At 35.0% G+C, this 25000-nt stretch overlaps 1 protein-coding gene across 6 annotated transcripts in view; it reads right to left on the reverse strand.

Moving 5' to 3' along the window:
- Window positions 1-12142: 12142 nt before the first annotated feature.
- Window positions 12143-25000, reverse strand: part of LOC137633225 (dentin sialophosphoprotein-like) — a 72761-nt gene continuing 59903 nt past the window's right edge. For all 6 annotated transcript variants that reach the window (XM_068365398.1, XM_068365404.1, XM_068365400.1 and 3 more), the window contains exon 2: window positions 12143-17140. In XM_068365398.1, the coding sequence (XP_068221499.1) occupies window positions 12846-16190 (3345 nt within the window). In that variant the 5' untranslated portion in view covers window positions 16191-17140 and the 3' untranslated portion in view covers window positions 12143-12845. The remainder of the gene's footprint in view (window positions 17141-25000) is intronic.

Here is a 25000-nt window from a genome sequence, read left to right on the forward strand (position 1 = left end):
CAAGCAAATTCAACCACCCCTCCTAACTACAACACGGTAGTTGTGATTTTAGAGTGTGGCCTCCGAGGTACCCCCTCTCACCAGGGTATGACTACTTCCTCTCCCCCCCTAACCGAGGGACGGGGAGAGACCGAGGGAGTGAGTAGTTATGTGTTTGGCAATGCCACTGAGCGTGCCCGGAAAGATAAAGATATATATATACATATATATATATATATATATATATATTTATACATATATATATATACATATATATATATATATTACATATATATATATATATATACATATATATATATATATATATATATTTATACATATATAAATATATATATATATATATAAATATATATTTTCATGAATATATATATATATATATATATATAGAGAGAGAGAGAGAGAGAGAGAGAGAGAGAGACTTGCTCCTTATTATATAGGGGTGATTTAATTAACAGATATATTAATTTCCCCCCGTAATCAGTAACCTCTCTCTCTCTCTCTCTCTCTCCTCCTCTCTCTCTCTCTCTCTCTCTAACGCCTGACCTAGTCGGAAGCACTTACAACCTGAACCTTGCGACGAGAGGCCCTAAGTGCTCTCAGCGATGACCCTTGCATGACGTTCCCACAAGAAAAGTTCTTGGGAAGTCCTTCAAACTCCTTCTTCTCCTTCAAGGGCAAACAAAGGAGGAAAATAGGATTCCACGAGACAAACACACAGACAGACAAAAAGGATTACCCCGTCGCGTCGAGGCAATCCAGATTATATTGATATCATGGTATAAATGAAACGCGTTTTAATATATATGTATATATATATATATATATATATATATTACTTGCTAAGCAACAACTTGAGTTGGAAAAGAAGGATGATGTAAACCCCAAAATTTCAACAGGAAAAATAGCCCAGCGAGGAAATGAAATAAACAAACTTCAAGAAAATTAATGAAATATCAAAATAATGTAAGAACAATAACACAAATTAGATCTTTCATATATAAAATAAAAAACTAAAAAAAAAAAAAACTAGACGAAGATAAATAACATAGAATAGTGTGGCCAATGTACCCTCAAGCAGGAGAACTCAACCCCAAGCGAGTGGCAGGCCTAGTACAGAGGCTATGGCACTAACCAAGACTAAAGAACAATGGTTTGATTTTGGAGTGTCCTCCTCGAAGAGCTACTTAACATCAGCAGTTTTCCAAGGAAAAAAAAGAAAGGAAAGAAGATAACTACTGCCAAAATCAAGTTTAAACAACCTCAACATGTATATAATAGCAAGTAAATTACACAACCTTTGTTGAACTTACTTGACGACCACTTATTAAACAGCTTACAATCACAGCCAAAGGACCTTGCCAAGGTAGACAAGAAGACAAGACTTGATTGAGGAACCAACAAGAACCAGACTAAGACATGAATCTCATTATCATATAACTCTCTCTCTCTCTCTCTCTCTCTCTCTCTCTCTCAGCAACGCAAGGTAGTTATGATATTACCGGATAATAAAAATTAAACATTGCAGAAAAAAGAGAGAAATAACATTGAAAACTAACTTGTTATGATATTCCAGAGCAGAAAGATATCGTTAACACTAATATTGAAAATTAGATACCAACATAAAAAGGTAAATAAGAATTTTTATTAGAAAGTAGATACATCAACATAAAAAATAAATATTATGTATGATACTGCATTGACGTTAGTCAAAATTACGATTCTCTCTCTCTCTCTCTCTCTCTCTCTCTCTCTCTCTCTTCCCTGGGGCAACCACCCATCTCTTTGAACAACGGTGGTGTTTCCTGCAAGATAAATCAACTGACTTAACTGTACATCAGAGAGGAGATGTAACACAAAAGAAACAAAATATCATGAAATAAATCAACACTTCAATGCAATTGCTAATTCCATTCACGTGAAGGAAATTAACAATTTCAAGTGAATCTATAATGAAATAAAGATTAAAAAATTAATACAAAAGAAATAAACACATGAATTTAGGCAAAATATAGATATGAGCAAAAGAATATAAAAATATTAGTAACTAAATGTAATGGAAATTAACATTTCAAAGAGAATAGAATAATGGCATAACAAAGAATTTAAATTAAAAGAACAAATACAAACTATGAAATTTATTTTCTAATGTACTTATATCTTAATAAAATACAAATACTTAAAATTTATATTATTATTATTATTATTATTATTATTATTATTATTATTATTATTATTATTATTATTATTATTTTCACTTGCTAAGCTACAACCCTAGTTGGAAAAGCAAGATGCTATAAGCCCAGGGGCATCAACAGGGAAAAGCGCCCAGTGAGGAAAGGAAACAAGGAAAAATAAAATATTTTCAGAACAGTAACAACATTAACATAAATATTTTATATATGCACACACACACACACACACACACATATATATATATATATATATATATTTTGGTAAAGAAAATATTATCCCTGAAGACATCGACCATCTAAGCACCAGATTCACCTGAAACATAGGAAACTTTGCAGGGCTTTAGCATACATTGTCCTTAAGGAAGCTTCACTCGGTTACCTTCATCTCTCTCTCTCTCTCTCTCTCTCTCTCTCTCTCTCTCTCATCTATATGCTGAGGAGACCGAGATGTAAACACCAGCCTGACTAAATCGATTTGAGAGAGAGAGAGAGAGAGAGAGAGAGAGAGAGAGAGAGAGAAAGAGAGTAAATAATCTAAAAGGATGTCACCAAAAGTCATTCCGTCCATTATATCTTAAGAAAAACGTGATAAAAGCAACAAGTATAAAAAACTATCAGTAAAAAAAAAATAAAAAATTTACCAACATAAAATAGAACTGGCAGCTAGAGAAAAAAAAAGAAAAAAAAAAATTCAGCGAGACCAAGTCATAGACAACCCACATCACGTATCAACTAGATGAGACTTCTTCTCTTCCCGACTCGGAGGACATTGACGGATGTCCTAGGACCTGCAAGTCGACCCATAGACTCGAGAGGTCGTGACCTATCAGCCCTTTCCTTCCTAGCTATAACTAGACCTCTGGAAATTCACAGATAAGTCTAGAAGAGAGTTAAAGAAGCCCAACGCAAACGCCAGCTTCGGCGTTTAAGGAAAATTGGCAGACACTTGAAGAGGCACAAAAACTTGCATTGCGGTCAGCTGAGGGACCTGCCTTTGTCTTGTCGTCTAGTTAGTAGTCCTCCTCACTACTTTTTTATAAATTAACTAAGACTTTTTAAACATTGGTCGAGGCTGAATACATTAGAGCAGTTATGTTTCAAGTATCATTGGATAAAATACTGCAAATAAAGACAGTACCTAATTTTAACATATAAAATCAACACTCGGAATGGGAAAAAACTTTCCCGCAACAAGCACATATAACCTCAAGATACATGAACAAAAATACCTACATTTACACATACACAAACACACATTTGAACATCCTATACATGAACACAAATAGCCACAATCGCCATAATACGTTCATAAAAACAGCATTTTCCAAAAGGCTTCAAAGTTTGCTAATCAAACTATTCATTTAGCACGAAGAGGATATGCTGCTCAATATTACCAATATAAATATAAAACTCTAATGATGCCGAGTCAAACGAACGCAATAATCTACGACAATCTAACACAATAATCACCATACAAACAGACGATCAAACAATGAAAAAAATGGACACTGCATATTGAAAACATCTATAAAAGAAGTCAATATAAAAAAAAGTTTCGATGCCGAAGTCAGCAGAGCAAATGCAATTCTGCAGAGAGAGAGAGAGAGAGAGAGAGAGAGAGAGAGAGAGAGAGTACAGCTTCAATACCCAAAGATCGGTGCAATGCCCGATATGCCTCGTTGGTAGAGAAGGGACGAGGCATATGAGAGAGGGAGAGAGAGAGAGAGAGAGAGAGAGAGAGAGATTCACATCAAATAGGCAGCCAGTATTCTATGAATAACCAGTTTATATCACAAGTTATTCACCTTTTTCAAACCTATCCATTTACACCCTCTGGGCATGTTCCACGTTGAGGCTCTCAACTCAAGCAGGGACAATAGTGCGATGATGGTTTTGGTTTATAAAGAGAAAGAAACATACACTTGAACATACATCATCATTATAGATGTTTGAATCAAATATGCATTCTATTCAAAATCCTATTTTTACCTGTTGGAACCCTTGGGCTTATAGCATCCTGCTTTTCATAATAAGGTTGTAGCTTAGCTTGTAATAATAATAATAATAATAATAATAATAATAATAATAATAATAATAATAGGTTTTCATGTTGGACCCCTTGGGCTTATAGCACCTTGCTTTTCCAACTATGGTTGTACCTTAGCTTGAAATAATAATAATAATAATAATAATAATAATAATAATAATAATAATAATAATAATAATTTTCCCTGTTGGAGCCCTTGAGATTATAGCATACTGTTTTCCCAACTATGGTTGTAGCTTAGGTTGTAATAATAATAATAATAATAACAATAACAATAACAATCATAATAATAATAATAATAATAATAATAATAATAATAGAATGAAGTAAAATATTATTGAGTTTTATTACTAATGGCTCTCTCTCTCTCTCTCTCTCTCTCTCTCTCTCTCTCTCTCTCTCATGAATACTCAATCCAATTACTCATCTCGGATCTGGCAAGTATTTCAAGGTGAATTGATAATCGAGAGCGGATGCGCACGCGCGTGCGCTCTCCACGCCATTTTGTACCCCTGACTTGAATTACGCTAATTAATGAAATCATTCCCTTATCTCTCGACGCAAGCAGGCATAAATCACTTTAAGTAGGCGGGGCCCAGAAGAGAGGTGATTTGAAATAGTAATTGGAATGGTGTCAATGTCCATTTTTTTATCTATTTTTTTTTTATTTTTGTATCTTGAATAAGAAATGCTTTAGAGGTATATGTTCATCTTGTTAATCATCAGTTGTGGTATATACATAAGAAAATGATAGGGAATATACGCAAAAATACACACACATACAAACACACACACACACACAAACACACACACACACACACACACACACACACACACACACACACACACATATATATATATATATATGTATATGTGTGTGTGTGTGACACATGATAAGTAAAACACACACACACACACACACATATATATATATATATATATATATATATATATATATATATATATATGTGTGTGTGTGTGACACATGATAAGTAAAACACACACACACACACACACATATATATATATATATATATATACATATATATATACATATATACTGTATATATTAATTATAATAATAATAATAATTATCATTATTATAAGTAATAACAAAAACAACACAGATAATTAAACACAACAGCCTTTAAACCCATGGCTACAACATAAACTTACACAAAAAGCCTTTTTATAGCTCCTGTATCAAATATTGGCCATACCCAAGTCACGCACAACAAAAAAATTGAACTGGATACACAGACCAGTCACGAGACACCTAGCGGCGCCTAGAAGAAATAATAACCGAAAGATCTCTCTCTAGAAATCAAAGTCCGAAGAGATGACAAGACATTTCTCCCCGAGCGAGAAAAAACGCTCGAAAAAAAGCGTTCCATCTTGAAATACGACGCTCGCACGATTCTGTAACATTTCCCTTATCGAGGGAAGTTAAGTTACTTTTTGAAACAGAAGACGATGTATCTCGTGAGACCGCCTCTATGGATGGGATCTTCGGAGGAGAGGGCAAAGGGGACAAATGTATTTGGATGTACGTGTATGATTCGGTTATTTCATTTCAGCCTTGGGGGTGTGTTGAGAGAATGCGAGGCATAAGCTGACATACGTGATTTATCCATAAAATGGTATACAATGTGGTTTATGCATTAACAGGCATACAAAGCGATTTATGCAGAAATTGGCAAAAAACGTGATTAATGCATAAAGAGGCATACAATATGATTTTTGTATAAACTGGCATACGATGTGAATTATGCATACACCGGCAAACAGTTTTTATGCATAAACTAGCATACAATGTAATTTATTAATAAACTAGGATACAAAAGGATTTATGTATAAACTGGCATAAAACGTGATATAAGCATTAACTGGCATGCAAAGTTATTTAGGCATAAATATAAATTGGTATAAAATATGACTAGCTCTACTAGATATAATGGCCAGTGCTACTGCTTGCATACTTCTTAAATAGTTCATCTTGGAAAGTTGCAATAAAATATTACAACATTAATAATGGTGGTGCAGGTAAAGCTAAAAATAATATTAAACTAGAGGGGTACTCAGTATAGCACAGACCTCCCCCGCGGCAGCTTATTTCTAAACCTTTTGCTCGACCTTGACCTTGACCTTTCACATTAAAATGTATTAATTAGTGTGTATTTTCATTCAATCAAGTGTGAATCAAGTTTGAAGTCGCTGTGACAATGATGTCCACACTTATGGCTGATTACGTGCATTGGACATTTTGCTTGGCCGTGACCTTGACCTTTGACATTGACCTTCTAACATTTTATAATTTCCATCTTTTTACATAACAGTTAAACCCTGCAAATTTCATTAATCTGCGATTAAAATTTTGCCCAGGAAGCTGTTCACAAACAAACACACACACGTGCAGACAAAAATAAACACAAACAGGGGCAAAAACGTAACCTCCCTCCAACTTCATTGGTGGAGGTTAAAAAAAAGAAAAAAAAGACTACCGTACCGTAATAAATTAATGTATTAATACACCAATCAAATCTTCCGATCGTTGTATTTTCATTAATATGGAATCAGATATTACAAATCACACTATATGCATCTATCCAATTATTTTAAACCCGTATTTTTATTTTGGTGAAATCCTGGATATGAACGAACAAGGAAAAAAGGTCTAACCATCTTATCAAGAATGTTGCATAACATGAAACAAGATCAGGATGGTGTTATATAACTCGAGAGATTCCTTCTACAGTTTCTCCAAAATTCGACAAAAGGATATGTTTTAACCCTTATTCGTGTGTGTGTGTTTGTTTGTGAACAGCTTCCTGGCCACGATTTTAATCGTGAAGTAATGTAACTTGCAGGGATTAACTGTTATGTACAAAGCTGATCAAACTGATTAAATTTTGGAAGGTCAATGTCAAAGGTCAAGGTCACGATCAAACAAAATGTCCAATTCACGCAATCAGCCATAAGTTTGGACATAGTTGTCACAGAGACTTCAAACTTGGTTCATATTTGAGTGTATAAAAATCCACGCCAATTAAAGCATGTCAAGGTCAAAGGTCAAGGTTGAGTGAAAGGGTGAGAAATAACCTGCCATGGTGAAGGTCTGCTCTCGACTGAATGCCACTCCAGTCCTATATAAAATGTAGACAGTTCATCACAATAAATAAACCAGAGCTTAATTAATACATCCAAATAGGACTTATTTGTAATAATCAACTGTCCTTATGCATAATAATAAAAATTTTCTGAGTAAATGAAATTAAGAATTCGATGAATCTCCTGGAGACGGGACTTACTTTACTTACTTTTACTATAAGGGCTGCTTATCACGTCCTGTACAGCAGGGGAACCCTACTCTCTACAGGACCTCTACGGTCGTTTTATGATCATCGGGAGCATTTAACATTTCACAATGCGTATTGTTCGCTATCTCTTTGATCATCACTGTCAAAACACTCGCAGAATAATAAAATCTTCAGTTTCCTCTTGAAAGACATCTTCAATCCTTCGGATGTCTCGTGGGAACCTATTGTATAGTTACAGGGCCGCATATTTAAAGGCTCTTGAGCCTACAGTAGACATGTATCTAGGTTCTGATAGTTTGAAACCATCTGTAACTATACTTGCAAGGGTTACGTCGAAATTAGTTCACTTATTGTTAAGTCTATCAATATTTTTAAATAATTACAACTCTTTCATCTTGAATTTTCTTCCTATTATCATTATCTTTACCAGGTTATAATAGGTATAATGCATTAATCTTTTTTATTAATAAGGTGAAAATAAAACAAGACTAAAAAGTAAAAAAAAAAAAAAAAAATTACAAGAAAATGTGAGTTAAATGTTTTACGTATCTATATTTGTCTTTTTATATGGTATTTTGCAAAATCAAATAAGGTAAAAAATCATTGCAAAATTCCTAATGGACTAATAGAATGTAATGCCGAGTTAAGAACAATATATTATCAAATAACAAAAAAAAAAGTATATATTATTCTGATTTAAAGGTTTAAAGGCCGCTCATGAATGGCAGAGGCAAGGGACAGTGACATTGCCCTATCAAGTAGGATAATACCCTAGAGACCCCAAGGCCCCTCTCCACCCAAGCTAGGACCAAGGTGGGCCTGGCAAAGGCTGCTGATGACTCAGCAGATAGACCTATAGGCTCTTCTAAAAACCCTACCCATCCTTAGCTCACAAGGATGGTGAGGTTGCAGCGACCAAAGAAACTAGCAAGTGTGAGCGGGACTCGAACCCCAGTCTAGAATTCACCAGTCAGGGACGTTACCACATCGGCCACAATTAATTAATACAACAAATCAAAACTACATTAGTAAAAATACAATATCCTTAAAGCTGAAAACAATATATTATCAAATAACATAAAAATAAGTAAATACACTATTCTGATTATGTTTTTCTTCTGCAACAATTTCATGAAAACTAAAAACTGCAATACAAATTTGCAACCATTGAAGCAAACTTCCAAAGACATAAGGAATCTCCTTGAACAGCTCTGAAGCACGCACTTCTCTTAATCCCCCCCCCCCCATATTCCCCTTTCCTAAGAGGTTCCCCCCCTCCCCCAAGGGATATCGTACCCCTTCCCCAAAACCCCTTTACAGCTTCATCAATCGTAAAAGAAATTCCAACAGGGATCTGCGCTCTGATTCGGTATAATCTTTGCAAATGTCATGGACGTAATCACCTCATGCTTATAACTATCAGACTCCTGTGGTATTATTATTATTATTATTATTATTATTATTATTACTTGCTAAGCTACAACCTTAGTTGGAAAAGCAGGATGCTATAAGCCCAGGGGCTCCAACAGGGAAAATAGCCCAGTGAGGAAAGGAAACAAGGGATAATAAAATATTCTAAGAATAGTAACAACATTACAATGAATATTTCCTATATATACTATAAAAACTTTAACGAAACAACAGGAAGAGAAATAGGAAAGGACAGTGTGCCCGAGTGTACCCTCAAGCAAGAGAACTCTAACCCAAGATAGTGGAAGATCATGGTACAGAGGCTATGGCACTCCCCATTACCTACAATTCTATGATTGTCCTTTTCAAATATACATGCCTCATGAATTCATTTGAAATGATATTTCCCAAAACAAACTGATAAAAACATATCTGCATTTAAACAGTTGCTCATAAAATATTTACATATCAGTTATAAATTTATTTGAAATGAAACCATAACAAACTGATAAAAACATGTCTCTGTATTTATAGTTTGCTCGTAAAATATTTACATATCAGTCATTTAGAAGAGCGAATTTCTTTTACAAGAGGGTTATATTAAGACATCCTTAAAATACCAACTCCTTCAAGAGCCCATGCTCTAAAGAGGAAGATAAAAGGTTATAAAATTTAATGAGTGTTGAGTATTTGAATCCTCCAGCTCCTATGAAAATGCACTACGTTCTACCAGCTACCAGGCAAATATCAATAAAAGGTTTATTTCGACAAATATGTACAAAATAAACACCATAGCTATTAAACTAATATTGGTAAGTTATTATTATTATTATTATTATTATTATTATTATTATTATTATTATTATTATCATTATTAGCTTAGCAACAACCCTGGTTGGATAAGCAGGATGCTATAAGCCTAAGGGCTCCAACATGGAAAAATAGCCCAGCGAGGAAAGGAAATAAGGAAACAGATTGCATAGTGTGCCTGCGTGTAAAAAGAACTCTAGAATAAAACAAGGAAATTTACACTTACAATATATGTACATTAAAATCGAGTTTGCAAGTTCTATACGATTCACAAAATATGTTTAGACCCTAAAAGTATTTAAAAAAGACCATGCTGAATTTTAGCGTGTCACTGAAACATATTTCAATAATTTTATATTTATTTTAATGTTACTGTTCCTATAATATATTATTTTGCCGGTTTTCTTTCCTCGCTGGGCTATTTTCCCTGTTGGAGCCCCTGGGCTTATAGCCTGCTTTTCCAACTAGGGTGGTAAGTAGTAGTAGTAGTAGTAGTAGTAGTAGTAGTAGTAGTAGTAATAATAATAATAATAATAATAATACCCCTTCAAATAAAGCTGCTAAATACAGTTACTAACGTTTCCTGGTACTGAAAGCATTAATATTCTCTCCCTACTTTGCATTATCCAATCGGACTAGAGAAGGGTATTATTGAAGGGTTGTGGTGGTCGATGTGGTAACGTCCCTGACTGGTGAACGCCAGACTAGGGTTCGAGTCCCGCTCAAACTCCATAATTTCTTTGGCCGTTTCAACCTCACCATCCTTGTGAGCTAAGGATGGTGAGGGGGGGGGGGGAGCCTATAGGTCTATCCGCTGAGTCATCAGCAGCCATTCCCTGGCCCTCCTTGATCCTAGCTTGGGTGGAGAGGGGGCTTGGGGGCTGATCATTGTATCTATGGTCAGTCTGTAGGGCATTGTCCTGCTTGCTAGGGCAATGTCACTTTCCCTTGTCTCTGCCATTCATGAGCGGTCTTTAAACCTTAGGTTTACAGATCAACTGTCGACCATATCGTTCTAAAGAAACGTGTCACATGAAGGTAGTGAAAGATTACAGTCCTACTCCGTGCTTATTGCAAAGAACATCATCTCTATCCTCACCAGTGAATAATAAAAAGAAGGTCAAGTTAAGTTGGATTTAATCTTTCTTAAATTTTCTAAATCTTTTTTAAAATCTCTAAATCTTTATTAAAATTTCTCAATTTGACTCCTACACTACTTTGAACTACCGATTATTGATCTTAAGTCTCGTATGCTGTAAAACTTCTTACTCAACGAACTGTTATTTTAAGATGTTCGTGATTCACACGCGTTGCCAAGAAAATTTTTTACCTACAAATATATCCCATTTCATTGGTGTTCTCTCTCTCTCTCTCTCTCTCTCTCTCTCTCTCTCTCTCTCTCTCTGTTTTAAATTCCGAAGATACGACTATACTACTACAAGACTTAAAAAAGATCAGTCCTTAATTTAATAAGAACTGGCAAATTACTAAGAAAAAAAGAAAAAATCCTACATTATATTATTTCTACAACAAATTCAACTCGAAATTTCTTTTTACGGTTACTTTAGTTAAAACATGATACAAAAACTCAGTTCAATTTCAAAAGTTTACAAGTTTCATGGAAAACTTCAAGAAAAGTTTTGAAAGATTTCCTTATATTTTACCAAAATTTACTTGACTTCAACATAAATAACCTTCAAGCGAACAGCTCATTAATTTGAAAAATCTCGAAAATTTTACCTGGATATGGCATAAAAGTTATATATATAGTTACTGAAATGATATAAACTCTAAAGCTATTAAAAAAAAAAACTTTAACTCCCTTCCGGAAGTTCCTCTAAATCTAACTGGTGACATGTAAGTTATTTTATTACTTTGGATTTTCATTCAGACTGGTTCAAATTGATTTCAGTATCTTTTTTTTATTTCAGTATCTTTTTTTATTTCAGTAATTTTTTTATGTTTTTGTGTAAATTAACTTTACAGCATAGATGGTCTAAAAGGTAGCTATGTTATTCAAGTATTTACCAGTGACAGAATTGTTGGCCTATAAATCATGTTATTATAGAGTGCAGATGATGCTACTCTTGTTACAGATACTAGGCCTCCTAAAACATAGAAACTTATACTGCAGTTGAATTACCATTTCAGGTTTGTTATGCATAAACAAGTATATCCTGAAATAATAATAATCATACAAAATTATCATACTTACCATTTTAAGTTCCTGAATTCAAAACAGAATACAACACAACTCGACATAAAATTGAGAAAATAATTTAAACTAAATCATACTGACCAAGATCTTAGAGAGAATGGCTAACTGCAAAGTAATGTATATAAAGAATGTCATTACTCACGTGTCGAATGCAGAATGATGACCAGGCGACGATTGATCTCCAAAAAGCTTGCGAGGCTGTAAGATGAGATGATCTTGCTCGAAACTGGTCACATCAGGCCATTTCTCTGAAGGGTTGCGAGGCACCCTCAAGGGTAAGCTCGCTGGAGTGGGACTGAAGGACCAGGAGCGTACATTCTTGCGGTATTCCCTTTGGAACTGGGACATGTCCCTTTCCCAAATGCGGCCATTACTTGTCGGTGAAGGAGTCAAGAGAGGATAGAACAACCTCCAGTCACTGCTAGGCTGGTGCTTGAGGATTCTCAAGTCTCTGTAAGAGAGACGACTCTGACTTCTTGGTCTAGTCTGTGATGGGTCTGGGGGAGTCAGACTAGGATCTCTTTTAGGAATTTGCATATCAGGGGGGATCATCAGGGACTGTGGTCTTTTAATGGATGCTCTCTGAGGCCCCTTCTCAAATGCCGAGACATCTATTCGAGATTCAGGAATGAAGATTAATGATTTAGGCCTTTGATTAAAAGAGAGAGACTTCTTAGGCTGTGAATTTAAGGAATGAATCTCAGATAGCGGAGCTTCCGATTTTGAATGAGTCAGTTTGGATTCTCTGACATCGGAGAGACTTTCATTCCACTCAAACGACTCGGTTCTGACAAGGGATTCTGGTGTCCTGGAAGAACACTCCGACTCGTGAATACTCAGATGCGATGTTGTCATTTGAGCCTCTTCAAAGTCAAGAGACTTTGTGAACCTATCCTGACCTTTCTTGTGCAACTTGTCCTCATGTTTAGGTTCCAGAACCCCGTAAGGCATGAGGTCTTCGTCTTCAGGGTCAGGAAAAATGCATGACCTGACAGCCCGACGCTTTTCATGCCACACTTTGGAAATTTTCTTTGAACACTTTCACTCTCACTTTTATTACTCCACTTCTCAGTAACATTAGGCACTGACTTCACTCTGGAGGGCAATTTTTCGTCCGTAGACGAAAAGGATGCAGAGTTCGGGAAAATGCAAGACTGGACATTCCTCCTCTTGCACCCTAAGACACGAGACCAACGACGCGGAGTCGTCAAGTTAGTAGCGTTTGAGCCATGAATTGGGGAAGAGTTTGGATATGCATCGGATGGTGAAGGAGTGGACTCCGTTACATTAGTGACTGATAAATTGCTCTGTGAACTTCTAGAGAAGAAACTCAGTGATCGAAGTAATCTCTTTTTGTCTTTTTGCTCTTTACTGCAGTCACTACCATCCAGAGATCTCCGTTTAGGGCACAAACTCTCGATTTCTTCGTGAAACATTCCAGTTTCTGGCTGACTGTATTGTTTTTGGTATGGAGAAGACGTCATCTCTGGGCTGAAGGAAGCACAACGCGATCTTCTCAACTTCACTGAAACGACTTCCTGTTCTGAGGAGGATTCAAGATTTACTTTACATGTAGCATCATGACTCTGGTTGGTCTCAAGATCTGATGCCAATTTCCATGGTGGAGTTCCAGGTGATTTGCAAGTACATTTTGGACCACTCAATGGAGGTGGAAATTCTTTAATCCATTTAAGCGAGGCATCTAAGTCAACTTTGATGTTGGTGCCCGGCTTCTGATGGTCGGGTGGTGTTGGTCTGTTTATAGCGGTAGCCCTGTTAGCAGGACTAACAAATTGTTGATCCTCATCATTCTTCTCGTCAACCATGGTTACTCTGTTAGCTGAAATTAATGATTCTTTATTTCCATCATTCATTTCCTTTACCAGTATCTTTGAACACTCAAAGCTATCTTTACTAACAATGTCATTATCACAACCCACCTCAACACTAATTTCATCATCGGTATACAGTTTATTTACTTCAATACTTTCAGTAGGCAGTTCCCTGTGATTCTTATCACTATTCTCTTCTTCCTTTACAAAAATTTCTTCATCAAAATCAGTGAGATATTCCATGTCATTACTACTGTTGTTTGGGCCCATTTCTTCAAGAATATTACTGACAGTGGAACTGAAACTTTCCATTTTAACTCTCTTCTTTATTACATCCAAATATTTATCATCATCACTTTCATCCTCACTGTCTCCAAAGACTGAATCATAATCATAGTCAACAGTATTACTACATGTCTGAATAGGATCATGTTTGTGGCCGTCATTTGATATAGAAGAGTTCCCCACTCCACTTGCAATACGTTTTCTGTCACTCCCCGATATCGATGGCACACTAAGACTTCGTTTTCTTTTAAAATCGGAAACTCTCGTATATTCTTTGGCACCATCATCAAAAGCATTCGTTTTGCAAATATCATTTGTGAGCGACTTATTTTCATCATCGTTTTCTATTCTAACAGACGAATCTGCCAAGCTATCCATTTTCTCTTCATATATCTTCCAATTCATCAGTTTTTCTTCCTCTTTGTGAATTTTCTGCAAACTCTTTGGCATTTTCTTTTCTTTACTGTCGCCAAAAAAACTCCTTTCATCCAACAGCAACTCTAAATACCCATCGACTTTCATTGAATCTTTTTCTGCTTTTGGATATATTCTATAACTCTCATCATTAACACTTTCGTTATTTACCTTCTGTGATCCTTCATTTTCAGTGCCACAAACAATAGACCCTTTCTTTGTCACGTTACTAAAAATTAAACCACTCCCCTGAATTTTATCCCCACTAACGTCTTTATCTATATCTAACAATGAATCACTAATCTTTTTAGACGGCGAATCACAATGAAGCATTTCCACCACCGTCTTTTCTTCACTCTCGCTTTCACTCTGATCAATATAATCACAATCGACCATCTCCAATGAGAAACTTTTTACCAGAGTCCCATTCACGGTTCGATCCTTTTCAGTCGTTCTTTCGTCTTCGCCAGTTTTCATTTCCTTATCATCATCCTTCTTCCCAATCATTTCCTTATTTCCAGCATCGTTATCTCCCTCTGCATTACCTTTATTTCCATCATCACTCATCTTATCTCTTTTCTCATCATTACCATTCCCTACACTTTCGTTTTCACCAATATCGTTTGCCTCATCATTATCAGTATCTCCAGTTTCCCTATCTCCAACATCATCAACTCTCTGTTCCGTGTCTTTCCCTCCCTCCCCCTTCTTTTCGGTATCCTGTTCTCCCCCTTTCACTCTGCTCTCCAATTCGTGAAGAAAAGATATCCATTCGATTTCCACCGAGGACCTGTTCTCTTTGTGGTCCTCCTCCGACATGTAGTTCAAGACGTCGTCTTCTCCCCATTCCTCCCCGAACAGATCTTTTATCAAATTTCCTATTTGTCCTGCCGCTTCTGTTTCCCCCTCCTTCGCAGAATGAAAGGAAGAAGAAGAACAGGATGAAGAGGAGGAAGAGCGAAGGAAAGAATTATTGGCCGTTTCCATGCTCTCATCCATTTCGCTTTCTCTTTCTTCGCTCTCCTTTCTATCATCAAATTTCATACCCATCATCATCAACGTTACCTTCTCCACTCCTTTATCGCTTTCCTCCCCGTCACTCTCCTTCGCTTCTTCCTCTTCATTTTCACTATATATCTTTCCTATCACTTCATTTTCACCCTCGCCATCTTGCGACGGTCTCTCGTCCCTTTCTCCGCTGTCACCAACAAATGATTTCTTCTTACCTGTCACTTCATTTTCACCCTCGCCATCTTGCGACGGTCTATCGCCCCTTTCTTCGCTGTCACCATGACGCCCAAGGTCATTTACTTCTTGGTGACCATCACTAAAATCATCAAAATAAGAGGCATGACCCACGGAGGATTTTTTGACCTTGTCTTCCGAAGGGTCACGAATCAGTTCGTATTTACTTCCCACTTGAAAGGCGTGTTCTTTCTCCACCTCGAAAAGTTCCTCCTTGAGCTTCTTTCCCGTGAGTTCCCCCTCGGCCGCAATCCGGTCTTCTTCCTGCTGGAGCTTGGTGTCGGGGCACAGGGTGATGAGCCGAGTCATGGCATATTCCAGCACCAGGAGCACGTTCAGGGCCTCCGTCAGGAACCGCACGTAAGCACGATATTCTACGATAACTAAAAACACTAGGCTTTTCACGAAGCACCACACCATCGAATGTCTGTTCAAGAAGACATCCGCGAGACTTAGTGCAAAGGAGGCCAACACCGTCTCCCCAAAATACGTTTTCTGGTCAATTGGTCAAACATTCTAGAGGGACCTGGCCATGACCTATTTTTACCCAGTCATCAGGATGTCAGAAAACTCAAAATATCAATCAATCATACCCATTCAGAACCATATATCAGAGCCAAGGTTTCAGAGAATATTGGCACAATCTCTGAAAATGTGTTTATATACTTCTCAAAAAAATAAAAAAACTTATAGTTTTCACTTAACAAGTACAATTTAAGCAGAGCAAATATGCATTTGTTTATCTACTTTTCTATAAGTAAACATACTAGCTCCAAGTCACTTATATTAGCATAGTTATTTAACACGTATAATCTATGCAAAGCAAACATCCACTTGTTTATCTACTTTTCTATAAGTAAACACACTAGCTCCAAGTCACTTATATCACCATAATTTTCACTTAACACACAAACATAAATAATAAGTAAATAGGTAAATAAGTAAATACCACTTGTATTTCTTCCAGTATTTCACTCTGTCTCCGAAACTCTGAAACCACAGTAATACAGTAGAACATCTATCCACCCGTCAGACCAGACAAATGTCAACGAAGCCTTGTTTACATCGAAGAAGCTAAAACCTGTTATCGCTAGTGAGGGAATATTATCTTTCTTCTCTTATAGTAAACATTTCTTCTTCTGTTCGTTATCAAATTCTCGCCTTTTACGTTTCATGATTATCAAGGTTTTTCCTTTTCTTTTTTTCATTCACTGGACATATTTTTATTACAGGATATTCTGTATTTTAGTTTTCTGAATAGTCTATGTTTGACTATAATCAATTTTTCTAAACACATTCCAATCGTCCGTTTCAATCATTTTTATTTTCAAATGTCACATATGTAAAAATCATTGTTCACGTATCAATTTCTATAAAACAATAAAAAATAGTTATGTTATAGATGTTTAAGGTAAAAAAAAAATTCAAGTGTTATATAATATAAGTACAAAAGGAAACATAAATCAGTAGAATTTCTAAAAACATCAGGTTTTCCCCGATATTTAATGACCAAATTTTAACAACCTAGAATATTCTACAATGTGTGTGTTTGCCTTTCTTTTTTCTGCTAGACAAATGATAAATTTAAAAAATGTTTCAAGCGTGTAATTTATATATATATATATATATATATATATATATATTCTACGATGTTTTTTTATGAACACAAAACATAAATAAATATAGAATCATGTTTTAAGCTCGTAAAATATTTTCCTTGATAATAAGCCCAAATAGAACCAAACTTAATTAATTATACTAAATGTATCCTCTGCTAATCTTGCTAATCTTATAAACAGACTGAAGAAGTTAACTTTGGTGCTCAGGATTTGGAATCTGATAACCTAAAACCACAATCAAAATAATTAATGAACCAAACGTATTAATGAAATTCAAACTAGCAGTGATGTTTAGTTTTTGTTGTTGTTGTTGTTGTTGTCTCTTCATATTTTAAATATAAAAAAACACTTTAAAACTTTTATTGTTCTTTAAAAAAAATCATTTTAATTGTTCATTACTTCATTTGTAGTTTATCTATTTCCTTTCCTCATTTGGCTAGTATTCCCTGTGGAACCTTTGGGCTTATAGCAACCTGCTTTTTCCAACCAGTGTTGTACCTTAGCTAATAATAATAATAATAATAATAATAATAATAATAATAATAATAATAATAATAATAATAATAATAATAATAATAATAGTAAAAAAAAAAATAAGACGTTGATACTTTGCTCTAAGACTTTATGATTTAAGGTAAATGGTTAAACAAAATTACAGTAAATGTAAACACTTGAAACAACACTTGGAATAATCCGAAATTATTTTCTGCCAGTCTTCCTTACAAAGTCATAATATACAAGCCAAAGCAATTTTCCCACAACAGTACACACGGACTCAATAACCAAACTTGCCCCAAACACCTCCCCTACCCCCAGAAACTCAAACCCTAGCTATACTCAATTTTCTTTAATGAGGCGCATTTGCACTGACTCGCAGCGGTGCCCTTTTAGCTCGGAAAGGTTTCCTGCTATCTGATTGGTTAGAATTATCTTGTCCAACCAATCAGCGACAAGGAAACTTTTCCGAGCTAAAATGGCACAATTGCGAGTCTGTGTAAATCTGCCTCACTAAAAAGAATTGAGTATAGGCAGTTGAATCAGTAGAACTTCAAAAGTTCAAACTTGCAGCAAATGTTTTTATGTTGAACAGACTGACATATGTCTTTTTATAGTTTATATATGAAAGGTATGTTTTGATGTTGTTACTGTTTTTTTATATATATTATTTCAATTGTTCATTATTTCCCATATCGTTTATTTATTTCCTTATTTGCTTTCCTCACTGGGCTATTTTTCCTTATTGGTTCCCTTGGGCTTATAGCATCTAGCTTTTCCAAATAGGGTTGTAATTTAGCTAGTAATAATAATAATAATAACAACAACAACAACAACAACAACAACAACAACAACAATAATAATAATAATAATAATAATAATAATAATAATAATAATAATAATAATAATAATAATAATAATAAATTTCAGCAAAAGCCATATACAGAATTACAATAGGGGTACAGTGGTCTTACATTTTTGACATCAGTAAAAAAAAATGATAATAATAATAATAATAATAATAATAATAATAAATAATAATAATAATAATAATAATAATAATAATAATAATAATAATAATAATAATAATAATAAAAGCCATCCTTTTGTAAAAGCACAAGCGAAAGAATCTAAACGAAAACTAATGATACTGAGCAACAGGTGATACCAGTTTCAAAACCTCTTCGGCTGGTTTGAAAGTATTTAAGGTACGTAGGCTAGGTACGAGTATTCCGGAAGTACTTCAGGTACGTAGGCAAGGTACGGGTCTTTAGGAAGTACTTGGGTACGTAGGAAAGATACGAGTCTTTTGAAAATACTTATTGTACGTAAGCAAGGTACTAGTCTTTTGAAAATACTTAGGTACGTAGGCAAGGTACGAGTCTTTGAAAGTATTTAAGTACGTAGGCAAGGTAAAAGTCTTTTTAAAGTACTTATCACACGTAGGCAATGTATAGGTCTTTTGAAAGTACTTAAGGTACGTAGGAAAGGTATGACCCTTTGGAACAGAGTACAAAATAAAGAATTAAATAACAAACATCTATGTGTTGTGGTAAAATCTACTTTTAAAACCACACCCTATGTAAAGTATTCAATGTTCCTTATTACAGCGGGAGGCTATAAAACCAAAGTAAAAAGAAAAAAAAAAAAAAAAAAACATGGCGATTTATCAACTGAGGTTAACAAGCTCAGATAAGGTGTGGTTTGGTAGAGCTATGAACAGCAACTAAATATTGAATATTTTCTTCCTACTTCGACTTTTCATGAAAATATCAATCTATGAAATTATCCATTTATGAATGAAATCAAGGTAACAATGTTATTATTTTTATGTGCAATGGTCAATTGCATTCAACTGTCGAAAGATTAGAATGTTATGTATATATTTCGACTTTTCATGAAAAAAAAATCTATGAAATTATTCATTTATTGAAAATAATCTTTATAAATATGTGATCAATCTACGTGCAATGCTCAATTGCATTCAACTATCGACAGACTAAAATGTTGTCTACATATTTCTACTTTTCATGAAAAAAAAAAATCTACGAAATTATCTATTTATCAAAAATATTCACAATAATCTACGTGAAATACACAATTGCATTTAACTGTCGACATACAAATCATTAAATTGAGACCATAGAAAATATTAAAAACAAAAAAATGATCCCGAAATTCATATGACCAAAAAAAAAAATATATGAGGGTGGTTTCGCAAAATGTTCTTTGGTGAAAAGAAAAATTTAACTTAAAAACATTCGAAATATTAGTCAGCGCATGTGTGACTCAATGCTGAGTATGTAAATTTAATCAATGAATAAGTTTCTTACTATAATACCGAAAGTATTGGAGAGAGAGAGAGAGAGGAGAGAGAGAGAGAGAGAGAGAGAGATTCTTGACAACCACCTATATATGATATAAGCTACCTTCTACTTCATTCAAGATAAATTGGATATGAGAGAGAGAGAGAGAGAGAGAGAGAGAGAGAGAGAGAGAAAAAAAAAAAGTTCTTGATAACCACCTATATAAGGTATAATGTACCTTCTACTTCATTCAAGATGTTGGATGAGAGAGAGAGAGAGAGAGAGAGAGAGAGAGAGAACATATCAGCATGACATGTAATGAAAGTTCTTGACAATTATCTACATAAGGTATAAGCTACCGGAGAGAGAGAGAGAGAGAGAGAGAGAGAGAGAGAGAGAATGTATTCCAGCTGGCAATCTGTTTTCCTTAATGTCGCCACCCAATGAACGTATTTCATAGAGCTATTGCAATGAGACCATATTAGGAACTTTTCTCTCTGTCATAACATCTTTTTACGGCCTACAGTTCCTAGATGGCAGGTGGTAATTTTAACCCATTATGGCAATAACTACTCGACCAAAATGGACAGGAGCGAGGTAACAGTCAGGCTGAGAGAAGGTCTTATAACACATTAAATCAAACGACAAGTAATTTGAAGTCGTAACTTTTAAAAAAGACAAATGAAAAGGACAAATACTATGAAGCTTTGACTTATATAAAGGTAGATAAAAGAGAAGGTTGTGTATTCGAATATTCATAAAATAACGTGATTTAAGTGCACCTGAAGGCTTAAAGGCAGCTCATGAATGACAGAGGCAAGAAACAGTGACATCGCCCTATCAAGCAGGACAATGCCCTACAGACTGACTATATATATACAAATTATCAGCGCCCAAGCCCCTCTCAACCTAAGTTACGACTAGGGAGGGCCAGGCAATGGCTACTGATGACTCAGCAAGTAGATCTACACCCTACATTTAGCTCACAATGATGGTGAGCTTGCAGATACCCACAAGAAACTATCCAGCCTGAGCGGATCTCGAACTCCAGTCCACCACGTTTGCAATAGGCTGCCAAAACCCTCAACAAAAGAACAGGAGCTTTCAATCATGTAATCTATGGCATCTACTCCTCTGAACGTTGGATTGACAGGTACAGGGCTGCTGTTTTTGTAAAGGTAAACTTCTAAGGGGAACGCTCGGTGGCTTCAAAGACATGGAGTGACTCATGCAAATACCTTCTAGAGTTATACAGCTTACATGCCACCCTTTCTCTCTCTCTCTCTCTCTCTCTCTCTCTCTCTCTCTAATAGCAATGTAGTGTTTATAATTGTATTTTTGCCATCTCTCTCTTAGTTAATAATGCTGTCTATATATAAAATTAAGTATAGATCATTCTCTCTCTCTCTCTCTCTCTCTCTCTCTCTCTCTCTCTCTCCAGTAAATGTGAGTAATTCCTACATTTCTCAAACTGGTCTTTTATCTAAAACAATCCTTCCGGACAGAATAAGATCGGTAAAAATGCTAGAAATCTGTCTTCCTTTACAGTCAACATCCTCTTAAAACTAATCCATCATTAGCCTCTTTGAAAGTCTTGAATCATCAATACTTCATCGTTGAAAATACATTTCAATCTTTTAGAATAAACTGGAGAACTTCATATTATTATTATTATTATTATTATTATTATTATTATCATTATTATTATTATTATTATTATTATTATTATTATTATTATTATTAGCTAAGCTACAACCCTAGTTGGAGAAGCAGGACGCTATAAGCCCAAGGGCTCAGACAGGGAAAAATAGCCCAGTGAGGAAAGTAAATAGGGAAATAAAATAAAATATTTGAGAAGTAATGAATAATTAAAATAAAATATTTTAAAAACATTAACAACATTAAAAGATATTTCCTATATAAACCATAAAAAGTGTCAGCGTGTTCAACATATAAACATTTGCTGCAAGTTTGAACATTTGAATATGCATTTTAATCTTTTAGAAATAAACCAGAGAATTTCATATATGGTTCGATATATAGCAAAATGTCAGAAATGGGTAATTTGTCTGTTAATCGTTAGGATATCAATAAAAAAATCAATATCACTAAAAATCATTATTTTTGTTCATAATAGCAAAGTGTTTTAATCTTTTAACTTGCAATGGTGTTTCATGAAACTGATCCAATGTTTCACTTTTTTATTATTAAGAAAAATGGCACCAAACGACTTTCAAAAAAACATATTCAGCAAGCCAATGATTCTCAGCTCCAAAACCCCCGCCAAGGTTGTGGTGGCCGATGTGGTAACGTCCCTGACAGGTGAACGCCAGACTGAGGTTCGATTCCCGCTCAAACGTAAAAGTTTCTTTGGTCGCTGCAAGCTCACTATCATTATGAGCTATAGGTCTATATGCTGAGTTATCAGCAGCCATTGCCTGACCCTCCTTGGTCCTAGCTTAGATGGAGAGGGGACTTGGGCGCCGTTATAAGTATATATAGCATAGTCCTGCTTGATAGGGCAATGTCACTGTCCCTTGCCTCTATCATTCATGAGCGGCCTTTCAACATTTAAACCATGAAATAAAAACATAAAAACCAACATTTCCTTTAGAAGATTCTACCCTAAAGTATAAAATTCCTTTAGGAGACATCAGCCTCCAAGTAACAATCTCTCCTAAGTATGGAGGACACGAAAGACCAAAGGCTACTCTGTACCTACTGGGCTTCGACCCCAGAAAATGACTAGTCGGCAACCTCGTAGATTCTCCCTCCTGGTCATTATCCAAATGGTGCCTTCGTTCAAGTGTTACATCTGTTTTCGTTTGGCGTTATTAAGGGAACTTTCTGTTTTCTACTGATCTTCCAGTTGATGAGGTGTTTGTAAGTTGAAGCAAATGAAAATAATCATGATACTCCGTTATAAAAGGAGAGAGAGAGAGAGAGAGAGAGAGAGAGAGAGAGAGAGAGAATGTTATGTCATACGTACGTATAAATTTTGTAAGATATAAAGAACATACGGAAAATTATAAGGTAAATGATGACTGACAGAGAGAGAGAGAGAGAGAGAGAGAGAGAGAGAGAGAGAGAGATTCCAAGCTTTCATCTACTACTGTTGAATGTATGTGACGACCAGAGAATCTCTTTTCATGCGTGCAATGGATCAAATCCACAAGGGAAGTGTGCATGCATTATCTTCCATCTTTGCTTGCAATCGTGCACGAAAAAGATGAAGGATGTGCACAAAAAGCATCAAGAATATTATTATTATTCCCTCAACAGAAGATAAACTCAAATGTATCCTCTTAGTAATATTTACATTCATTCGTATGTGCGTGTGTGTGTATATATGTATGTGTATGTATATGTATATATATATATATATATATATATAAATATACATACATATATATATTATATATATATATATATATATATACACATTCACATTTACACAAACGCAATGCTGTATGTGCGTATATACATGCATACAATCACAAGATTGTATACAGTACTGGGCTGTTTAATAATACTTATTTTCATTCATACGTACATATAGACATACATACATTCACATTTACAAAGACAATGCTGTATACAGTACCGGGCCGATTAGTAATACTTATTTTCATTCATACGCACGTATATACGTAAATTCACAATTAAACACACATGCAATAATTTATACAGTACTGGGCTCATGATTGCTAGGACCAAGTTTCGTCCTAGACTGTGGCTCATAAGTCAAGCAGCATAAAGTTTAGGTAAAATATAGGTTAACAAATACATTCGAACAAAGACATACAATATATCTAAGTGAGTATATCTGTTTAAAGGAAAGAATGTAATATGTTTCGAAGAACAGATTCATCCTCATAATTACTGTACACGTGAGAGAGGTATTAGAGAGTAATATTCTATACCGAGTGTCTGTGATGATGATGATGATGATGATACTTAATGAAAAATAACTTTTGTGAGAGATGTAATTCCTAATGATTCCTCTACTTAATAAACAAATAAAAAACAAAAAAGTAGAAGCATAGTAGGTCACAAAAAGCAAATAGATATGATTAAGACCAAACAATATACAGGATAAATTTACTCACATGTTTGTATATATACGATTGTTAAACTTTTAAATAACGCTTATTTTTTTCAATATAGTCACTACTCCACAAAATAAGCATTTCCTATTCCAACCCACTTTTCATGATTATTCTATAACTTCAAATAGAGGACTCAACAAATAAAATTATCAGATATATCGATTTTATACTTTTTTAGCGAAGTCGTCCCTTGAAGAAAACGAATCCATTTTCTATGAATACAATACGCTTTCTTAGTCGTGGAGTAAGGCGGAAGAAAGGATACAAGATTAAGAATCGTTTGTAAATTTGGTTTATTATTGCAGTAATACCATACTTCATTGATATTTGTGTAAACTTTGACAGGAAAGCATATAAAATCGAAAAGAAAGCACGTAGAGCAACGAGAAATAACAGGCTGGTTAGTGCTGGGGTTGATAAAATTGATAAGCAAGTGCGCTGTACCGGCATCTAGATGAAACAGGGTACATGAAGTTATACTACACGAATAGGATCATTTTTAAGACATTATTCAACTGGAATTTTATTGTATACTTAATTAACAAAAAATCAATATATTCTGAATTAAGACTCAGGCGACAGTTGAAATGTTTAAAGGCCTCTCATGAATGGCAGAGGGAAGGGATAGTGACATTCCCTTAGCAAGCAGGACAATGGCTTAGGGACAGACCATATATGCATAATGATCAGCATCCAAACTA

The sequence above is a fragment of the Palaemon carinicauda genome, chromosome 42, assembly GCF_036898095.1.
Source record: "Palaemon carinicauda isolate YSFRI2023 chromosome 42, ASM3689809v2, whole genome shotgun sequence".
NCBI lineage: Eukaryota > Metazoa > Arthropoda > Malacostraca > Decapoda > Palaemonidae > Palaemon > Palaemon carinicauda.